Source organism: Micromys minutus (assembly GCF_963924665.1).
Source record: "Micromys minutus genome assembly, chromosome: 3".
Taxonomy (NCBI): Eukaryota; Metazoa; Chordata; class Mammalia; order Rodentia; family Muridae; genus Micromys; species Micromys minutus.
The window spans coordinates 53484798-53506339 of record NC_137972.1 but is presented as its reverse complement, the minus strand read 5'-3'; the positions used below and the strand labels follow the sequence as shown (position 1 = coordinate 53506339).

At 44.2% G+C, this 21542-nt stretch overlaps 1 protein-coding gene and 1 pseudogene across 2 annotated transcripts in view; one reads left to right on the top strand and one right to left on the bottom strand.

Annotated features, from left to right (window-relative positions):
- Positions 1-21284, top strand: part of LOC308418908 (uncharacterized protein C3orf20 homolog) — a gene marked incomplete at both ends in the record, with an annotated part of 40106 nt that extends 18822 nt beyond the window's left edge. The window contains 9 exon segments of the mRNA XM_080914435.1: positions 1865-1988; positions 3246-3495; positions 14411-14714; positions 16199-16306; positions 17395-17537; positions 19948-20018; positions 20021-20042; positions 20569-20703; positions 21188-21284. Coding sequence (XP_080770561.1) covers positions 1865-1988; positions 3246-3495; positions 14411-14714; positions 16199-16306; positions 17395-17537; positions 19948-20018; positions 20021-20042; positions 20569-20703; positions 21188-21284 — 1254 coding nt within the window.
- LOC308418317 (large ribosomal subunit protein uL6-like) lies at positions 4969-5627 on the bottom strand (annotated as a pseudogene). Its single transcript has one exon. The product of its transcript is annotated as a large ribosomal subunit protein uL6-like (transcript).
- Positions 21285-21542: the final 258 nt, after the last annotated feature.

Sequence of the window (21542 nt, the reverse complement as noted above, 5' to 3'; positions counted from 1 at the left end):
GTGCATTAAAATAGCCTCAGAAAACATGTTGCATTATAGATGACACACGCTAGTAACAGAGAAGCCTGACTTGCCAAAAAAGCATTCTGTCTGTAATTGCTTCTATTTACAAAGGCACGGTGTCTTCTATAGTGTATATTTATAACTAGATGAACAGAAACAAATGAATAAATGCAATAATTCCCTGTGAGCAATGTGGTTTCCAAACTTCGTCCTGAACAACAAGGTTCATCATTTCAAGTTATTTTTGCATGAACTCCCAGTTCAGATAATTGGTCATCTTAGATCCTTGGAACTGGCAGTTTTTTAAAACAAAGAAAACTTTCAGAGCATTGAGTCTGGCAAAGAGCCCAGGTCAGGAAGAGACCACAGGGCCTGGGTCCAGGTTCTTTACAGGTGTAGCTTAAGCTTTCCTCTCTATACCATGATGTGTAAAGGCCAACCCAGCTAACTCTAGCCTGGGATTTTCAGTCTTTTCAACCCAATCTAGCTTGTTTGGCTCTGCTTCTGTAAAAATACATGACTACCTAGAAAGGCTGGGACTCGGAGAGGACAGTATCTCTGTCACTGGGAAGCTTGTTTAAATGCTTTCCCTAGACACCCATCCCAGAGAGAGCCACTTATCATAGCGACAGGAAGAATGGCAGTCCCAGCTTTTATAGCCCAAGGCTTGGCTCCTCACTAAATATTTTTATCTAGGCAGCACTTTGGAAGCGAGGCAAAGCTTTGACTTAAATGCTTTATTAGCCCAGAGTGCTGCCTCGGATCCTTTTTGGAACTAGTGTGGAAATAAATTACAAATAAATAAATAAAATTAGCCCAGAAGTAGCTGCTGGGACTACTCAGAAGGATGACTCAGGCTTTGCTAGTAACTGGGGCCATCCTTCATGGGAGTTCTTACCAGCTCAGTCCTTGTCCTGAATATCTGTCTCCTCCTCTACTCACTCCACCTGAGGCTTAGAGGCCACAAAAAGAAATGTCATACTTTTACTCTGTTAGGTGAACAAAAGAAAAAGCATAGTGCCTACTCTTCAGGAGTCAGCCAAGTTTAGGGATAAAGGAAGTGAAAAACTGAACAAGACCCCAGGCAGACATGATGGGAACGGGTAGATGTGGACGTTTAATAGAAACATTTAATAGCCTTTGGCTATTCAGAGCGGTATCCTTGGAAAATGAGAAGCACCCAGAAGCTTACTGGAAATAACTGGGCTTGAACTTTAGGGAAGCTGATGCAAAGGTATCTGGGATACCACAGGAAGTCCTGAAGCCAAATGACCCTTCAGAGTAACCCCAATTCCTTGTGAGAGCCTGGCCCTTTGTGATATGGATGACCTGCTGGTCTCTGTAACCTTGGCCAGCTTGACTTTTAAGTTAGGAGTTATCCACAGCCAGTACTCTGGTAGTTGGCTAGGTAGAAGGATTCTAAAAATGCTTAGTGAACAGTCCAGAGGAGCCTTTGTCCATCCAGTCATTCATAAATCAATAGAATTTACTGAGCACCTTCTGCATGAAATCAGAGGATGCCAAGAAACAGTTTTACCTCCCCAAAGCTTGCAGTTTAGGGGGACAGAACATATGTGCCCAGATACTGAGTTAAGTGCTAACTTACCTGCAGTCATATAGCACAGTGGGAGTCAAGGCAAAGGGTGTTACTAAACAGTGGAATCAGAGAAGCCATCTACAGTGGGAGAGTTGAGTCAGGTCTGGCCCAGTGTGCTGAAAGGACTGGATCAAGAGAAGCAGAGATGTATTCTAGGCAGAAGAAACAGCCACTTACCCTTCAGAGAAATCAGTCCCGCTGAGCAGGCAGACAGCTCCCTGAGAGCCGGTGGCCACTGCCCTCAACCCTATTGTCTCTCTCCAGCCAGTTCGCAGAATCAGCACCATAGATGAAAAGATGTCAAAGATAAACAGAGCCCTGGTTGAGATCAAGAAGCGGTTTCAGAAGACTGTGACTCAGTTTATGAACTCTGTGTTGCTGGCAGCAGGTAAGGGCAGAGAGGTGCACAGGCCTATTGGAAAGCCTCTCAAATCTTGGGTCACCTGCCTCAAAGTTCAGTCTATATCATCTCTTGAACCTTGGCCTTCTAAAAGGAAGAGCCACCCAGTATTTTCTAAGGGGATTATTGCCTGAGGACACACAGTTGGGACTGGTGAAGGGAGATAACTTTAATTTCTGATCTTTCCCGATATGTATTTTTAGTCTCCATGCAATCATGTTATTTTCCTTTTTCACAGACTTTGTGCATCCCTATGTGTCCTTTCTGCTTTGTCCCTTATGCCCTCTGTCATTCTTTCTAACTGGCGCTTGCTCCTCTGGGGATGATCTCAGAAGGGAAAAATCTAGTCACTTTACAAGACTGTTGCTGTTAGACACAGAGCACTCTCAGGCCCCACATGAGAGGCTTTAGGAGCCTTCCATGTCTGTGTTCTCCACTCTGCCGGCAGCTTTTGGGGACAAGGTGCTACTGTCTCCTAGCTGGGACTGCAGCCATGCTCCCCACACAGCTTCTACAAGGAATCTCTCTTTTGTAGCAGAGACTTAATTTAATTGTGCCTTTCCTTTGTGAGCCTTCCTTGACTTCCCTCACAAAGTGGGGCTCCCCACCTCTTTCTGGTGGTTTCCATGGCTGTTCTGAAAGTTCTCCACACTGCTCTTGTTATAAATCTTGTTATTCAGTCTTGTGAATATCCCCCTGTGCACCCCCCCTGTCTTCTGTCACAAGTTCTCAGTGGTAAAGTGCCTATCTTGGGTTGTCTTTATGCCCAGCATCTATTTCATAAACGCTTGCTAGGTGAATGACTGAGGACAATAGGTCTCTGACCTCAGAAATTTCTACTGGACTAAGTAGAAAAGGCAAGATACAAAAACCCAAAAGTCCCATAACACAACAAAGAAGAGGATGAGATCAGCCTCAGTGTAGAGACCTGAGAGACTGTATTCCCCGGGAAGGGAACAGAGGATGTACCTAACTTCAGTGTAGAGCTCACAGGGCATCTGCAGAAAGTAGGATTGAAGCTGGGTCTTACAGAACAAGCAGTGTGATGTGTTCATTCGTGCTGACTGCTGCTGAGTGGGGCAGAGGGTTAGATGCAGCGCAAGGAATACTGGACAAGAGCCAGTGAGCGTTAGTGAGTGTGAGCTGAAATAGTCACACTCACTATTTAAGGTGACAGGAGCCAAGAAGCAGAGTCAGAGGTGACCTGGTAGGTTGAGAAAGTAACGACAGCATTCCTGTTGGCAGGTCTGTTCACCTTAGAATATCGAAGCCAAAAAGAAGACACGGAAGCTAGTCGGATCAAGTTGAAATCTGGGTCTAATCATGATCGGTTCCGTAAGACAAGTTTATACCAAGGAGAAAATTTTTCACGATCCCAGTCAGCCCGACAAGACTCTGGAATTGATGAAATATTGAAGGAGGAGGAATCTGTACCCACATTTGTGATCCAAGCTCCAAAGAAGAGCAGCAGAGTCCTGGTCAAAATCTCACCAAGGTTGGCCTAGCCCTTCATTTCTTCTGTAGAGCCAGGGAATGTGGTGGGCAGTACAGATGCAGGGAAACCACACAAGCCCCTTTCTTTGTAGCTCCAACTCTAGGGGTGGAGAAGACAATAGGAGACAAATATGTGTTTAAATGAGATCTTGAATTTTGAACATTGATTGTGTGTATGTATACATGCATATGGGTGCACACACAGCATGGGATGAGTGTGGAGACCAGAGGACACCTCAGGGGAATCAGTTTTCTCCTCTGTGTGGGTTCCAGAGATTGAACTTAGTTTTCAGGCTTGGTCACAAGCACCTTTACTTGATAAGCCATCTCACTGGCCCTAAAGTGATGCCATTTCAGATGGCAACTGGGTAAGAAAAGGTTTCAGAACACTGTGTCATAATAGGTACTGCTCACAGACCAGACCTATTCTGGCTGCCGAATTTTTATTGATTTTTTTTTAAAGTACTTTGGAGGAAACCAAAAGGAAGCTATTTTATAACATATGAAATGAGAGAAAACTTAATAGTACTCTTGGATGATATTCTGTTGGAGCACAAATACGTTCATCATTTGTACCATTTATAGCTGCTTCCCCATAGCATGAGAATGTCGAGTCTTTGTGATGGGCCTCTGAAGGTTGGAATACTTACTCTCTAGTTCACTACAGAAAAGACCAACCCATTTCTGGAACAGACTGACTGGGAGTAGGTAGTCAGGGTCAGGAAAGCTGTTGTAAAGTGATATTTAAAGAGAGGGGTAAAGGATGAGAGACAAGCAGAGGCAAGACGGGGCAGCTCCCGGGGACAAGAGCAAGCTCAGTGGGGGCACACTGGGAAGATCAGTGTGGCCGGGTGCTACAAAGGAGTTGGCAAGATAGCTCCACATAGTAGAAGGAGAGAACTGACTCCTAAAAGTTGTGCTTCACACCTTCACACATGTGCTGTGCCACAAACACACATACGCGATCAGTGTTGCAGTGAGAAGTTTGGAAGTTTGGTTCCTTTTAAAACACAGAAATATTATATGTTTTGTCTTATTCCCTAGTGTGAAATATGGGGCTGCTTCAGACTGTCCACAGCAGCTGACTATGATTTGCCTTGTGGTCTGGCAGGGACATGATTTTGCTGGCTGCAGATGGTTTCTGTGATTGTGTGATGTTTGGGATTCTGGGGACTTTTCAGAGGGTATACAAATGCTAGGGCCCTAAAAGGTGGGGTGAGTTGTTGATTGGATAGTGGTCGCAGTTTGTTAAATAGTCATGTGCAAAGAAGAAAAAAACTACGAGAAGAAAATAGATAACCTGACTCAGCAAGAAGTTCTCTAACGAGAACACTGCCCTTTTCCCCCTCTATCCTTATTTTTCTCCTGTTTAGCATTAGGGGCTTTAAAGGGTGGAAAGTAGGTGGAGAAGGGTGGAAGTAAAAAGAAGCCACAAAGTCACCAAAAAGACGGCTACACAATGTAATGCTTTAAATCACTTTTTTTCAATATCTAAATCTTTTATTGTCCCCAAATTGAACTTGTGATCAGGATCTTGTGTGTGCAGGTAGGAAACTGAGGTTTCACTCATCAGCCCGGCTCTTTTCTCAGACACACAGATGCCATACAAAAATTTTCTGATCTCCTTGTGTTTAACTGTTGTGGCTTGCTGAATCAGAGCTGCTGAATTTCAAACAAGTTCAACATCGTTTCCTTCAAGAATGAATTCATCCTTCTGGGTTTGAGAGACAGAACAAGCAACACCTGTCTTCATCCGAACCCTGTGGATGTATTTTTTACCCAAGAAATTTTGGATTTCAACCAAAGACCCATTCTCCTGAATAACGACGTTGATAGGGAAGTGAGCATCCACAGACCTCATCTTGTAATGGAAGTTCAGTGTAACATCCTTGACCATGTTCTGAACATGACTGCAGATGGTTCTGACAGTGGCCAGTTCCTTTCTGTTACCCTACCATTTGTCAACACTGAGTCTTTCTTTTTTTTTCCAAGAAGACTAAGCTCTACATTGATGTGATTGAAGTCTCCCTGCAGGGTTCCCCTGGGGCCCTTCACAATGACTGTGCGCCCCTTCAGAGTGATGTCAACATTTTCTGGAATGTTGACCATCTGATTGCTGAGAATGGTCTTCATTCTCGCAGTAGATGGGGCAAAGAGAGCTAAATTTTTTTTTTAAAGAATGAAGCCATGATATGAGTTGAGAACTGAGGAACACGCAGGAGATTGGGCAAGGAGCCTTGTTATGCTAGAGATGCCATTCCACATGTGGAAGGAAACTCAACAGCTTTATTTGTTTTTATTTTAATTTTTATTTTTTAATTGAACAACTTTATTTAAAAAAACAAAGATAAATGTACAGATTTTAAGCATTTTTGTATAAAAGTATACAAATACATTTTTGTCAGTGTTTGTTTTTTTTAAAAGTTTGATAGTGTGCATTAAGATCTTATTAGTTACAATGAGCATAAAGTACATGTAAAACAGGGTGTAACCTGGAATTAGTCAAAGTTTTCTTGCTGTGTAAGGATTAAGCATAATGGTTTTTTGTTTTCTTTTTTTTTTTTCTTTTCTTGAACTTCATATAGTCTGTGAGTTGTTTCTGGGGTGTTCAGAGCTTTCTGGGGTTAGTATCCAATTATCAGTGACTACATATTATGTCTGTTCTTTTGTGACTGGGTTATCTCACTCAGGATGATATTCTCTAGATGCGTCCATTTTCTTAAGAATTTCATAAAGTCATTATTTCTGATAGCTGAGTAGTACTCCATTGTGTAAATATACCACAATTTTTGTATCCATTCATCTACTGAAGGACATCTGGGTTCTTTTCAGCTTCAGGCTATTATAAATAGAGTTGCTATGAACATTGTGGTGCATGTGTCTTTGTTGTATGTTGGAGCTTCTCTGGGGTATATGCCCAGAAGTGGAATAACTGGATCTTCAGGTAGTACTATGCCCAATTTTTTGAGGAACCGCCAGACTGATTTTCAGAGTGGTTGTACCAGTTTACAACCCTACCAACAGTGGAGGAGTGTTCCTCTTTCTCCACATCCTCGACAGCATCTGCTGTCATCTGAATTTTTGATCTTGGCCAATCTGACTGGTGTGAGGTGGAATCTCAGGGTTGTTTTGATTTGCATTTCCCTGATGGCTAATGATGTCGAGCACTTCCTTAGATGTTTCTCAGCCATTCAATATTCCTCAATTGAGAACTTTTTGTTTAGCTCTGTACCCCATTTTTAATAGGGTTGTTTGATTCTCTGGTGTCTAGCTTCTTGAGTTCTTTGTATACCTTGGATATTAGGCCTCTATCAGATGTGGAGTTGGTAAAGATATTTTCCCACTCTGTTGGCTGCCGTTTTGTTTTCTTGACAGTGTCCTTAGCCTTACAGAAACTTTGCAATCTCATTAAGTCCCATTTGTCAATCTTTGACCTTAGAGCACGAGTCATTGGTGTTCTGTTCAGGAAATTTTCCCTGTGCCTATGTGTTCTAAGGTTTTCCCTACTTTCTCTTCTAATAGTTTTAGTGTATCTGCTTTAATGTGGAGGTCTTTGATCCACTTGCACTTGAGCTTTGTACAAGGAGATAAGAAAGGGTCTATTTTCATTCTTCTTCATACTGAGTGCCAGTTGGACCAACACCATTTGTTGAAGAGGCCGTCCTTTTTCCATTGAATGTTTACTGCTCCTTTGTCAAAAATCAAGAGATGTTTTTATTTTTTAAAGCGTAAAATATGTATATCTGGGGACTTGTGAAATGTCTTGGCAGGTAAGGGCCCCTGTCATCAAAACTAATTACCTAAGATTAGTCTCTAGGAACTTACATGACAGAAGAAGAGAACTGAGTCCCACAAGTTGTCCTCTGGCCTCCATGTGCATGTGTGTGCCATGGCACATGCATGCCCACAAAATAAGTAGATAAGTATATTTAAAGTATATACTCTAAGATACATAATTTTCACAAAATAATGAGAAAATTCTAATCATATGGCTCAAGTGCACAGATCTTGTAGCCGCCAAGTCAGGAACAGACCTTTACCAGACCCTAAATCCCTCTGCTCCAAGTCTGGTTTTTGACTCCTTCTTCCCAAGACCAAACATTGTGAACACCACAGATGAGCTTTTGCTTTAACTTTGTGGTTATATATGGTTTGTTTTCTTGGAGTGTGGCTTTTTCACTCAGTATTATGATCTGAGATTTACTTGTTCTTATCACTGTATAACAATTTATTATGTGACCGTGCCAGAGACAGTGCATTCTAATGTTATAGGTGTTTGGTTCCTCATACTTTTTTGTGCTGCCAAATTGTGTTGCTGGCATTTGTCTTTTTTTTTAAAGTATCTTTTTGAAAGATTTATTTATTTGAGTACACTGTAGCTGTCTTCATGTCTTCTGACACACCAGAAGAGGGCATCAGATCCCATGACAGATGGTTGTAAGCCACCATGTGGTTGCTGGGAATTGAACTCAGGACCTCTGGAAGAGCAGTCGGTGCTCTTAACCACTGAGCCATCTCTCCAGCCCCGCTATTTGTCCTCAATGTGATTGGCAAATGTTAAGGTTTGTAAGGCTGCTGAACCAGTGTGTGTGTGTGTGTTTGTGTGTGTGTGTGTGTGTGTGTGTGTGTGGTGGTGGTGGCCTATGCCTGTCTGTTAGGGGAGGTATTGAATGTCTGTCATTGATGCTCCATCACTGTCAGCCTCATTTCCTTGGCACAGGGTTTCTCATAGAACTTAGAGTTCATCTGGTATCCAGCAAGCTCTAGCAATCCTGTCTCCACTCATAACTTGTAGTTATAGGAGTTTGTAGTCATGCCTAACTTTTTATTTATGTGCTGGGGATTTGAACTCATGTCTTCATGCTTGTATACCAAACACTTTTACCCACTGAATCCCTAGATTATATTTCATGCTGCTTCTGTTTTGAAATAATGTTGTATAAGGTATAGTGTATAACTTGAAATTTGTTTTGCACACGGCTATATAGTTGTTTCCTCAACATTAAAAAAACAAATCTTTTTCTTCACTAACTTTACTAACTTTCTCCCCAGACTCCCTCCCCAAGACAGGGTCTCTTTTGTGTAACCTCAACTGTTCTTGTAGGTAGACTAAGCTGGTCTTGATATCAGAGATCTGCCTGCCTCTGCCTCCTGAGTGCTGCATTAAGGCGTTAGGATACTGCCTGGCTGTCTTTGCACCCTTCTAAAGAAAGACAATGGGTCATATTTGTGTGGCTCTTTTTCTGTACTGCATTTTGTTAATATGATTACATGACTTTCAAATATTGAAGCAGCCTTGCCTTTCTTGATAAACTTCACTCAATTATAAAGTGTTTGTTTTCTCTGTATTGCTGGGTACAGCCTGCAAAGATTTTGTTGAAGACTTTTGCATATATATACTTGTGAGGTTACTCATGTACAGTTTTTCTTTGCTGGTAACGTTATTATCTTGCTTATCAGAACAATGCTGGCTTAATTAAATGAACTGGGAAGCATTTGTGCTTTTTTATGTTGAATCCAGGTCTTCTCCTTTAAACTTTTACCATGAAACAGTCCTACTCAGAAGTCTCCTTTGTAGGTAGCTTTTAAAAACAAAGTTACTTTTATAAATATAGAGCTGGTGAGGTTCTATATGAATGTTAACAGTTCATGTCTCCAAGGGAATTAATTGGTCATCCAAGTCATTGGATTTGTAGACATGGAGTTGGTGCTAGTTTTACCCCAGGACCTTCTTCTGGAAACTACTAATGTTTATTTGGTGTGTGTGAATACTCACTTGTACCATGGCCTACAAGGAGAAGTCAGGGAACAGGTAGATTCTTGCTGCCTGTCTCCAGGGTCAATCTTAAGTTGCTAAGCTGTGGTAGGTGCTTTTACTGGCTGAGCCCCTTACGCCCCTTTTTGATGTCAGTAGCATCCCCCATGGTATCTTCTCAGCTCTCACTGTTTGCTTCCCGTATTTAGGGCACACTGTTCAGTGCATACTGAGATAATCAGTGTGTTTCTAGATGGAATAACCTCTCTCCATTAATATGTTCTTTAATAACAACTTTTGTTTCATTTTATTACTTGGACATGTGTGCATGTATGTGCACGCGAGTGCAAGCATTTGTAGAGGACATAAGAGGGCTGTCAGATCCTCTGGAGCCACTCGATGTAGCTGCTGGGAACCAAATTTGGGTCCTCAGCAAGAGTAGCACCTACTCTTAATCAGTGAGAGATCTCTGTAGTCCCTTTCTATGATGATTTTTTACTTACTTTTTTCTGGTATTAGTGTAGATACTTCTGATTTCTTCTAATTTTTATTTGTGTGATGTATTCTTCCAACCTATCATTTCAACTTAATTGTATATTTGAATCCAAAATACATCCCTTATGGAGAACATATATTAAAACATGGATCATGGTGTAATTTATATTTTTATATATTATTTGCATATTTGATGTCAGTCTTGTCTCTAAATATGATGAATTGTTTTTTTCCTTTTGCTCTCAAGTTTCTCTTTGTGTGTGTGTTTGTGTGTATGTATATGTGTGTGGGTATGTGTGTGTACATGTATGTGTGTGTGTTTGTGTATGTGTATGTGCGTGTATTTGTTTGTGTATGTGTATGTGCGTGTATTTGTTTGTGTGTATGTGTGTGTGTTTGTGTTTGTATTGTGTGTGTGTGTGTGTGTGTGTTTGTATGTGTGTATGTATGTGTGGTTGGGGTTGTTGTGGTTATTGTTGTTGCTGCTGTTCTTTGAGACAGGGTCTAAGAATAGCCCAGGTCGGCTGGAACTGTTTACTTCTCCTCTTTAGCCTTTTGAGTACTGGGTTTTCACCACCACATACGTGCTCCTATCTCTTGACAATTTAATTGTAAAAACTGTAAAGAATGCTTTGCACCAATCTTACTGTCTTCGCACTACCTTCCTCGCCTCTTTGCTTCAGACACACTGCAGAGCTTTTCTGTTCAGCCCTGGTGCTTTCAGCTCTAGTTTTGTTTTACTTTTTATAATTTCTGTCTCGTTGATATCCTCTGTTTGATAAGACACTGCTCTTCTGGGTTCCTTTAGTTCTTGTCTCACAAGTTGCTTTGAGTATATCTAAAAGTTAATTTAAGCCCCCTTTCTAGGAAGTCCAAGGAGTTTCCTAAAGAGCAGTCTCTGTTTATAATTTCTTTGAATATCCCTCATAATCTTTTTTTGAAAACTGATCATTTTAAATGTAGCCACTATAAAAAGCCACATCTCTTTCCCTAGGGTTCTTTGTGCCTGATTTGTTTAGTGACTTTTATAAACTCTTTTGCAAGAGCTGTTTTTTACTGTGAAGTTCATGAGGTCTCCAGTCAGCCTGGCGGCCAGCGGGTGGCTAATGCTGCTGCAGCCCGTGTTGGGCTTTACTCTGAGCCTCCCCAGGCTTTCATAGACTTGCACAGCTCCAGAGGTGAAAGATGAGGGTGTTCGTGGGCTCTTCCCCACCCAGTCTGACATGTATGTTTTTCAGTGTCCTTGAGAGACTTTAACAACTCCATTTGCCATCTACCCAGCTCCTCCCACCTTTCTCCCTTTTCTGGGATTTTTTTTAAAGTTTGTACCCATGTGTGTTCCTTGCACAAAGCAGCCACGTCTGACCTTTTTTTTTTTTTTTTTTTTTGGCCTTCGCACGTGTTCTAGTTAGGTCTCATTGCTGTAATAAACACTAGCCAAAATAAAGTTGGAGGAGGAAAGGATTTATTTGGCATACAGGTTACAGATGTGACCAGAACAGAAGCAGAGAGCACAGAGGAACACTGCTTATGACTTGCTCAGTGGCCTCCCTTGCCAGCCCAAGTCTACTTGCCTAGAGATGGTATCAGCCACCATGGGCTTGGCCCTCCCACATCAATCAGCAATAAAGAAAACACCCACAAGCATGCTCAGGCCACAGTGATGGAGGCAATTCTCATCCGAAGCTTTCTCTTCCCTGGTGTCAAGTTGACAGATGAAACTATGGCAAGTGCTTTCAACAAATATTTGCTGGGGCTGCTCAAAGCAGATCCCGAGCTCAGCCCTGAGACAGGTCAGCCATTCAGCCTTAATTCCTTGGGCCCGTCCATATACTCCACCCCATAACAGCACACAAACTAAAGAGTGGAAGAGAAACAGTTTTTAAGACAGCTTCTTTGCACCAAAGCTTGGCAGTTCCTCAGTTCTGAACTTTGCTAAGGTTAGTTTTGGTTGGTTTTAGTCAACTTGTCTGCCTGTCTGTCCATCTTCATCTTTTCCTAACTTTGCTGCCAACTTCAGTGGAAGAACAGTTTCGGTGTTCTTATTCTGCGAGTTTTGGTGACTTCTCTGTTTCTAAAATTTTAACATGTTCTGAATCCTTGTTGGTAAATTTATTGTTCACAACTTAACTTTGTCTCCATTTTATCATATGTTTGTGTGTGTGTGTGTGTGTGTGTGTGTGTGTGTGTTGTTATGTGCTTATCTTCAAGTGTGCATGTGGAGGCTGGAAATTGACTTCAGTGTCTTCCTCTGTTGTTCTCCACCTAACTTTCTGAGAAAAGGTCTCTTTGTAAACTTGGAGCTTGTAGTTTAGCTAAACTAGCTGGTCGTCAAGTCCTGGGGATCTGTCTGTCTCTGCCCAACCCCAGAACTGGAGTTATATATGTGGCACACCATGTATATGGGTGTTGGGAGCCCAAACTTGGGTCCTATGCTTGAACAACAAGAACTTCACTCACTGAGTCATCTGTCCAGCTCCAAATGTTGACTTTTCTAATTCACACTTGCTCACCACAGCTGGGGTAGGAGCTCTTGCCTAGGAGAATAATAAGAGAATAATTTGCTCTATATGCCACTACAGTAAATTGTAAGACATTGTAGAGTCTGTTTCTCCTACATTAAAAGCCTTAATCACTTTGAATTTACTCTGGTATAAATCATGATGAATAGAATTAACATTTCTCCTGGATGTTTAGATCCTTAAACAAAAGATACTCTACTTTACTTTTATTATTTATTTGGTGGTGTGGGTCAAATCCAGGACCTCACATAAGCTTAATGCATGCTACAGTGCTGTGCTCTGCCCCTCGTCCCCAAGCAGATGCTCTTACCAACTTTGGTCAGCGAGAATTTACCATCAATAAAATTTCTCTGAAGAATTTTGAATTGTAAGGCTAGGTATGGCAGTATATGCTCACAGTCCCAGCACCAAGAAGGCTGAGGCAGGGGAATTACCATCAGCTTAAAGCCAGTATGAGATACCTGCCAAAACTAAAAAAATCCATGAGCGTTTGTAGAGTTAGCTCTGCCATTAAGAGGGCCCGTTGCTCCTGCAGAGGACCAGTTTCAGCTCCCAACACTTACACGGTGGCTCACTGTCCACAACTTCCAGGGAATCCAATGGCCTCTTCTGTTCACTGTGCACACCCATACATGCAGGCAAAACATTCAGATTTAAAATAAAATGAATGTATTTAAAGTGAACTAACTAATGAGTGGTAAGTCAGGCCTTGCTCTTGTTTTGGGATGACTTGGTTCTAATCTGCGGTGTCACTGAGCTTGGGCAAATGATTCCCTCATAGGAAGAGCTTTCTGTATTTGACCTGGAAATGGTGATAACTGTGTCTGTCTTGACAAAATTAGCCAAGGTAATGCCTGTTCCAAGTGAAATGCTGTGTAAAAGGGCAAACGTGGGAGGGGAAATCATAGCAGCACTTTAACATCTAATGGTGCTGCATTCTATCAGCACATAGCAGGCGGCTGGCAAACACTGGCATGTTGATGAAGCTCTATTGCACTTTTGTTGGGCCAAGTGCTCTTGTTGTAGCCCAACAAAGCACTGCAAATGCTGATCTCTTGGAACCTGTAGCGAGACAGGAAAGTATAATAATAAAATAAGAGAAAGCTGCTTACTGGTGACAGTGTGAGCCTTTAATCCCAGCTCTCAGGGAGGCAGAGGCAAGTGGATCTCTGAATTTGCATCCAGCCTGCTCTACAGAGAATAGCCAGGGCTATACAAAGAAACGATAATGATGACGATAATGATGATGATGATGATGATGATGATGATGATGATGATGATGATGATAATGATGGTGAGGATGATGAGATGACGATGATGATGAGATGATGATGATGATGATGATGATGATGATGATGATGATGATGATGATGATAATGATGATGATGATGATGATGATGATAATGATGGTGAGGATGATGAGATGACGATGATGATGAGATGATGATGACGATGATGATGATGGATGACACTACTGAATAGTAATATATGGTATGTTAAACAGTAAGAAATGATTGAGCTAAAGATAAAGCAGGTAAGAAAGAATGTAGAGATGGAAACACTCAATGCGGTGCTTGGAAAGTCACCGGGAATAGATTTAAAGGTAGAGAGAGCATAGGCTTGTGGCTCTGGGGCAAAAACAAAGGCCTAAGCAGAAGTCAGTATGGCCCTAGTGTGGTGAGCAGGGTGTGAGTACTGGGAAGTGTGAGAGTGAGAAGCAGGCACTAGATCTCAGACAGTCTGCCACTGCCTCACCTGAAAGTAAGCTAGAAAACCCAGGGAGGCTCCCAGAGACCAGGTCAGATGCTGACAGAATCCCTCAGTGGGTCTAAGAGATCAGGGAGGGAGGCCCAAACCCTTAGCTACCACTTAAGCAATGACCAGAGACTGGACTATATTGGTGGTAGTGGAGGGCAGTCAGATTCTGGGTCTGTCTTAAACTGGGGAAGATACTTGTGGTGTTGATGAAATGTGGGGTATAGAGTCACAGTCATGAATGGGTCCGAGATGTAAGCTGAGTAACTTATGCCTCCTTTTCCACACGGAGAAACTGAGGACTGGAGTAGTTAGGGTTCCTTCACACTGTTAGAGGGACTAGACCAGGACCTGCCCACAGCCTCCTACCACTCTGCTCCTCTTTGCAGAGGGAGGCCCAGAGAGGTACACAGCCCTACCAGGTGGGCAGCCTCACCCTCTGACTGCCCACTAGTGCTGCGGAGGCTCATTCGCAAGGAAGACATCCGGGCTGGCTGCAAATGTATTGTGAAAGCACCTCTGGTGTCCGACTTGGAGTTGGAGCGCTTCCTGTCTGCACCCCGAGACCCCAACCAAGTGCTGGTATTTGGAATATTGTCGAGCCAGGATCCCACCTGCACCGCACAGCTGCAGTGGCTGCTGGACACACTGTACAGCCATCGGCAGCAGGGCCGTTCTTCACCCTGCATCCAGGTTGGTTCAGGGCCATGGGAGGAAACCTATCAGGCTAAGGCCAGGGGGGTGGAACCCAAAATGACCTCTCCTGTATGAGGATGGGTTGGATGTCTGGCAGTTGTTTTTCTTTCCAGGGCCTTGGCACACATTCCTCTTTGTGCCTGCAGCATTTTGTCCCATCATCTCTCTTCTGCCCATTCTTCTCTTCTAGGATGAGTGCCGCCACAGCAGGGCAGGTGCTGCTTCTGCCCCTTGAGACACAGCCCTTTTCTCTCAGAGCATTTAGCAGTCTGTGGCTATAGCCGGTGTGAATGTTCAACACAGCGACAATGCCCACCACCCAAGTTCTCACAGTTTAGCAAATGTTCGTGGACTGTTCCCAAGTATCCTCAGTGTGTAGGGCTTGTGCCAGGTTCTGGGAACCTACTACTGGTTCAGCATGAGCCAGTCCCAGTATAGCTATAGCTAAAGGCCCTCGAGAGGGTCATGACAGAACAGCTCTGGAATGTGTGACTTCTGCCTCCTGGGGTCAGAATGAGCCTCCTAGAATGCTTGGGGCTTTTGCAGGCAGCTGAGTGTCCCTTGCAGTGGCTTATGAAGGGATGAGGATAGTTTGAGGTCCCAGTTTAAGTCTAAGGGGTGTTGGAGCAAAAGGGTTAGGGCAGAGGAAACCTCCTCGCTCCCTCTAGAGTAGTTCTTAAGTCCATCCACACCATGCTGAGTGTGCCTCCTTTCAAAATGGTATTAGAAATGGTGAAAGGCTGAGTTCCCAGACTTGTGTGGACATACGGGCTAAAGGACTTCTTCCAGGGTGTTGTCCTTGAGCCTGTTGCTGCAGACTTCTGAATCTATGTGAGGACACTTGGGATAGGGATCTGCACTAGAAGTGCTGCCTCCCATATCTACCCTCAGGCCTGGATATCAGCCGGTTCCAGAAGCTCAGAATTTAGAGCCCTCCTATAATCAGATGCCTCTTCCCCCATTTTATTTCTAGCCTACTTCAGTCTACAGAATGTTCACTAAGAACCTGCTCTAGGCTTACCTATTTCATGGAAATTCCTCATGGGAATGTATAGTTGGCTACAGTTCATCTACTCACTAACAATTATTTCTAAGGAGTAAGATTTAGGTGACTTATAACAGCCACAAGCAGTATGAATGGGGCCAAGACCTGACCTGAAGTAGTGGAGAGATGGGCACGTGGCATTGGGTCTTGGAGACAGACTTGGAGGGAATGGTGGACCTCATGGAGAATTGGCTTCTGCCCCGGCTAATAGCTGCTCATTAGTGCTCACATCCCACAATGGCCTAGGACCCCAAAGGGGTCAAGAGGGGTAGCCAGCGGCAGTGTCATGTAAAGAGTAGTCACTCTAGTGGTGACTTCCCTCACAGAAGGCTCAGAGCAGATCTGGAGACTTTCTCTAGGGATAGTGATGGAAGTGGGAAAGTTAATGTTATCTTCTTGCATCAGGGTGACCAGTCCCCACATATCTATTTGACAGTGCCAGCATGACCCTTACCGCCTGCTGCGGTATGACCTGGACAGCCCCCTGCAGAAGGATCCTCCCCTAATGGTGAAGAAGTTTGCTGTGATACATGGAATGGTTTTGGTGAGCAGGGGCCTTGCTAAGGGCTAGATATTCACCACCAGCCCCTACTGTCTCAGCCAGATTAGGGAGGAGAGGACAAGACATGCCAATCTTCTACCATCAACAATGAAGCCCAGAGAGCAGAACTGACTGAGAACCACCCAACAAACTTCCATCCCCCATTCCAGGAGATGGAGGGATTGAGTGACAGTCACACAGAGAATCAAGTCCACTCATCTGATTATCCTTAAATTGTACTAAAATATTCTAAAGCTGTATGTGCTTGTTGAAAACTCAAGTATACAATCTAGAAACTATTGGCACCTTCATATCACCTGGGCCCTTAACTCATCTATCTGGCACTTAAGTTCTAGAGCCCCTGCTAGGCCACACCCACCTAACGTTATCATGTCTGGACTTTGCTGTCTTTCTCTGCATGCAGACTTTAGGGCGATGCTTTTCCAATAGCAGAGCACCTTTCCACATCTCCAGCATGTAACACCAGAATGCTTTCCTTGTTACCAACTATCTTTGCTACTTTTATTGGACAGTTAGGTTCTTTCCCTCTCTCCCTTCTCCTTTTTTTTTCTTTTCCTTTATAATAATGTTATGATTATTAACTGTGCCTAGCCATTTCTAGCCTGGTGTCCATGTTAATGATATACAGAGAGTAGAGGGTGTGAAACCCCCTTTCTATAGGATGAGCTGAACAGTGCATCTTGATATGTGGTTTTGAAACAGAGGAGGCTAGACATCTGTAGACAGCTGGGTAGGAGTCTGTGGGTAGGTAAAATCATGACCTCTGTGCATCCTAGGGGAGGTATGAAGTATACATCTGAAAGGCTCCCTAGTAGGGGCCAAAAACTGGGCAGGTCAGGCTGCCCTGTGGACTCAGGAGGACCTATGCAGGGGCCAGGTTCAATCATGTCTTCCTTGGTTGCTGATGGAGGGTAGTGTGCTTTCCCATGCTCTCTAAGGCCTGAATCCTAATTCATCTGAGCATCCTATGGCCAGTCCAACTAAGACTTAAAACTTGGCTGTCATTATAGTCATGCTACTATGTCAATATACTGAGTCTGTTTCTTCCTTTCTTTCCTGTTTTCCAACAGATGTTTGCTGCAGGTAAGCTCCTCTTTGGGGGCTGTGTACTAAATGGCTATGGCTTCAGCAAACAGAATCTGCTAAAACAGATCTTCCGGGCTCGACAGGATTGCAAGATGGGCTACTTCCTGCCGGACAACTACAAATTCAAGTAAAACTGGACAAACCATCCCAGGAGGGACAGTGGGTGGGAGAACAGGTGGTGCCAGAGGGTATGATGAGGAAAAGCGAGGTGGGTGTAGCAGAAGTGGGGTGTAGCCTCTTTCTATCATCCTCTGAGCAAGGCACCAGTGTTACCTGCAGAGAGGTGTTACCCTGCTATGTTCATACTCCACCAAGGACTTAGGTACAAGAGGGACCAGGATAGAACAGTATAAGATATTCATGGAGCCTAAGTGGATGGGAGGACAGACCAGACAGAGAAAAATGTTGGTCTTCTGGAAACACAAAGGGGCTTAACCTGCAGCAGGTCCAAAAGGTGCATGTATGTATAGGAGGCCCCAATGTGGTAGTGAAATGGCTAATGGAAATACCCCTGTCTCTCTCTTCCTGGGTACTTATCCCACCCTCCTTCAAGAATGGAGTGGGCAGCCAATGAAGACAATCACCAGGAGGTGCCTTTGTTGCTAATTTGGGATTAGCTTTAAACTGGTTGGCACACAGGTTTTGACAATTTAAATGGATCAGGTTGTTACAGCTTAAAAGTTTTTGGGGGGCTTCAGGGCGCCAATCCAGAGCAGACCCTTGCAGAACAAATCTGCTAGTAAACAACAGGAACACCAGGAGCAGCAGGTCTTGAAAGCTGAAAGCAGCTCAAGAATGCTCATCTGCTACTGAAGTAGAGGCTACTGGCCACGCCCCCAGAGGTTGGCTCAGATGAATGTTGTGCACAGGGACTGTTCTGTCCCCTGCCTGTCTTGAAGGCAGCCTTCACTGAGAGTAGCCTTCCTTCAGTGAGGATGAACAACTGGCTGGAGCCCAACCCGAAGTCTTCCTTTTTTGATTCTTCCCTCCATTCCAGCAACAGTTGTATCTCTGCAATCCTCAGTACATCCAATTGTACTGGGTACCCTCTGGACCTTGATTGACTGAAAGTGTATATGCAAATAAAGTGAAAAATAGGACCAATCAGAGAAGAGTTGTAAAATCTGATTGGGGATGGAGAAGAACACTTAGTGCCCTTCCCCCCAAAGTTGCTAACAGTTTGCAATCAGGTTGAGAAGACTATCTACAGAGGCAGGGACACTTGAAAAACAGATTTGTTTTTTGTCTGTTCCTGGTTGCTATGGAAGTTCAGTAGAGAGATCTTGGTCAGACTGCTGCCTCTTTTACTTTCCTCTTGTGGTAGCAAGGTACACAGTTGTATAACCCTTGCAAGTATGCATGTGGTGTCCTGGGGTCCTTTGCTGCCTGTAGATCATGACATGGTTTAGGGAGAGGAGTGTGGAACTGTGGGCTCCAAGTTCTCTGTTCTCTATCACTAGAGATAGAGATATCTCTGGTTGGGTGTCTGTGTATAGAAAAGCAATCCAGGACCCTGAGCCAGGAGAGCCTGGCACAGCACATATACCCTACAGAAGGAGAAACTGAGGGCCAGCAAAGAAAAGGATGTGCTATAAAGAGCAAATGTATCCAGGCTACACTATAATCATGACCTATATCATCTCTGTACCTCAGTCATGGCCTGAAGGGGTGGGACATAGCCATCTTAGGGTTGCTTTTACAGGAGACATCAAAATCTATCAGAAACAGCCACACTCTGCAGTAACAAAAATGCCTTGGAAACAATCTTGGCCCCATAAGCTGAATGCTGTGTAAACTGTAATGTGTTCAGTGGACCACAGAGAACATTGCAAACAGTTATCAAATGTAAAAGACAACGTCCTTTGAAAATTGCTCATATCCCTGATAAGTCACAGTGAGAAGTAGGAGCTGCTAAGTGCCCTGTGAACAAGAAAGGGTCTCAGAAACTGCTGGTCCTCCTCTCAGATCTGCTCCTCATAAGCAGCAGAGCACTTTGCAAGTTGTCAGGAGCCATGCACAGTACTCAGTCACCTACGAAGTGCCCTAGCCTGCACAGCACTTGGTGAACCACAAGGTAATCTATCAAGAGACCTCATAAAGATATGGTGTGCAAATGCCTGTGTGAGAACCTCAGAGGGTTTGTGAACAGTCATGATCTTTATGAACATCAAGTGAAGGCTTGATTGTGCTCTGGGTACTTCCAGTTATGATGGGGCTCTTCACCCCTGGGTCACTGTACTGCACCCCTCTCTGCTGAGTCACAGCAGGAGGTGGCCAGGGACTAGTGAAGAGATGTAGCTGCAGCAAGCTGCCATGTTCCACAGGTTCATGTGCTAAAATCCTTAGCTCCACAGTGATGGTGTTAGGAATGTGGACTCTGGGAAGTGACTAGGCCACAAGAGCATAGACAAGGCTGCCTTCCACGAGGCTGTCACCCACGGGTGTCAGCAGGCACTCAGTCGTTTGGCTTGTTGGTGATGGACTGCCAGTGTTGAGAAGTGAGTGCAGGTCGTGTCGATGATCTGTTTGCTATGAAGGCCTAGCACTTTTAGAGTAGCCAGAATAGCCAGACCGTGTGGCTTAAACAGAAGACGTGTGTCATCTCAGTTCTGGGGGTGGAAACTGGACCCAGGTATAAGTGGACCATTGTCCCTCTCAAGTCACATTTTAGCCTCTCTTTGGTGTTGGTGACAGCATTACCCTGATGTGACACTAGTCGTGTAGGAGTGCGGCCCACCTCATTCCAGAATGACTACATCTCAACTACTTATGTCTGTACTGATGGGATTTCTGCACATGAATTTGAGGGAGACATTTGGTCAGTAACACTGCACGATGGCAGCATTTCCTTGGCCTCACTTAGTTCTCCGTTGCAAAGCCGTCTGTAACCTGTGGGCATTGCCTGTGCTCAGTGTAGCATGGGGCCAGTAGCTGGTGGCACAGGAAGAGGGTTATGCAGTCCTTCACAGAAGCCAGGAAACTGACCTCCAATGTTCCCCGGGTTCCAAGAGCAAACAGCTTCTCCCTGTAACTCCTGGGAAGAAAAGGGTTTTGCTAGTCTCTCTAGGATCTTCAACAAGGTGAGATAGCACTCAGTGAACTCTGGGCTCTCACCTCTGACCCCCTAAGCTATGTCTTCTTGTCACTCTCCCCTGCAGCATGTCAACCTATGTCACAAACCTGGATGATTCTGAGTCAACTAAAAGACCCCCATCCGACGATTATGAAGGAAGTGTCTCTTCAGTGGTGCTTGGGGACAAAGTAGAAAAAGAACCTTCTCCCACGCCCGAAAAGTATGTTTTGCCCATGACTAGTTGACAGATTAGGGATGGCTCATTACATGATTCCCTAGCTTGGACACAGGCCATGAACGTCTACCATGGCATGCCTTATGCCTTGGTAATCTGTAGGTGTAGATTACCTCTTAATATAGGCCAGGCTAGCACTTGATTGGCAGCCTGCTTTGCAGTGTCCCACTGGGTGTCAGAGTTATGCACTGGATAATACATTTTGTAGCAAGGCCCTGAGTCCAGATTCATCTGTCAGAAGGATGGAGGCTGCTCTCAACTCCAGCAAGTTTCTTGGTGATGGTGACAGGTAACCAAATACCAATTCTGCAGTGTCCTTTTTCCAGAAAGATAGAAGAATGCTAGGATCAAACTACTGGACCAAGATGGAGCTGTCCCCTGCCACTCTCCCTCCAGGGCTATGCCCCCATCAGCTAGGCCAGTCTCCCTGCCTGCTCCCAGCACCTGCATCTTCCCATTGTGTATTTAGGGTGAAACAGCCTGTAATGGAATCACAGTCTTTCATCAAAACAAGGAGGAGCAGTAAGAAGATCACTGACTGGAAGAAGCCAAACTCTAAGAAGTGATGCTGGGATGGCCAGCAATGCCCTCCCCACACCCAGCCCCACCTTCTAGTCTCCCATCCCCTTCAATAAATGCATATGCCTCCAGTTTCTGGATGAGGAGGTGGGCGGTGGGACAAGCCCAGCTCTGACTCCAAGAAGGCCAGAAGTTTCCACAGCTAGTTTCAGGCTGGGTTCTTGAAAACTTAATATCCCCAACTCAGAGCTTTCTCTGTGGATAGGAGTAACCCTGAAACTACCATTCTGGTGAACAAATATCTC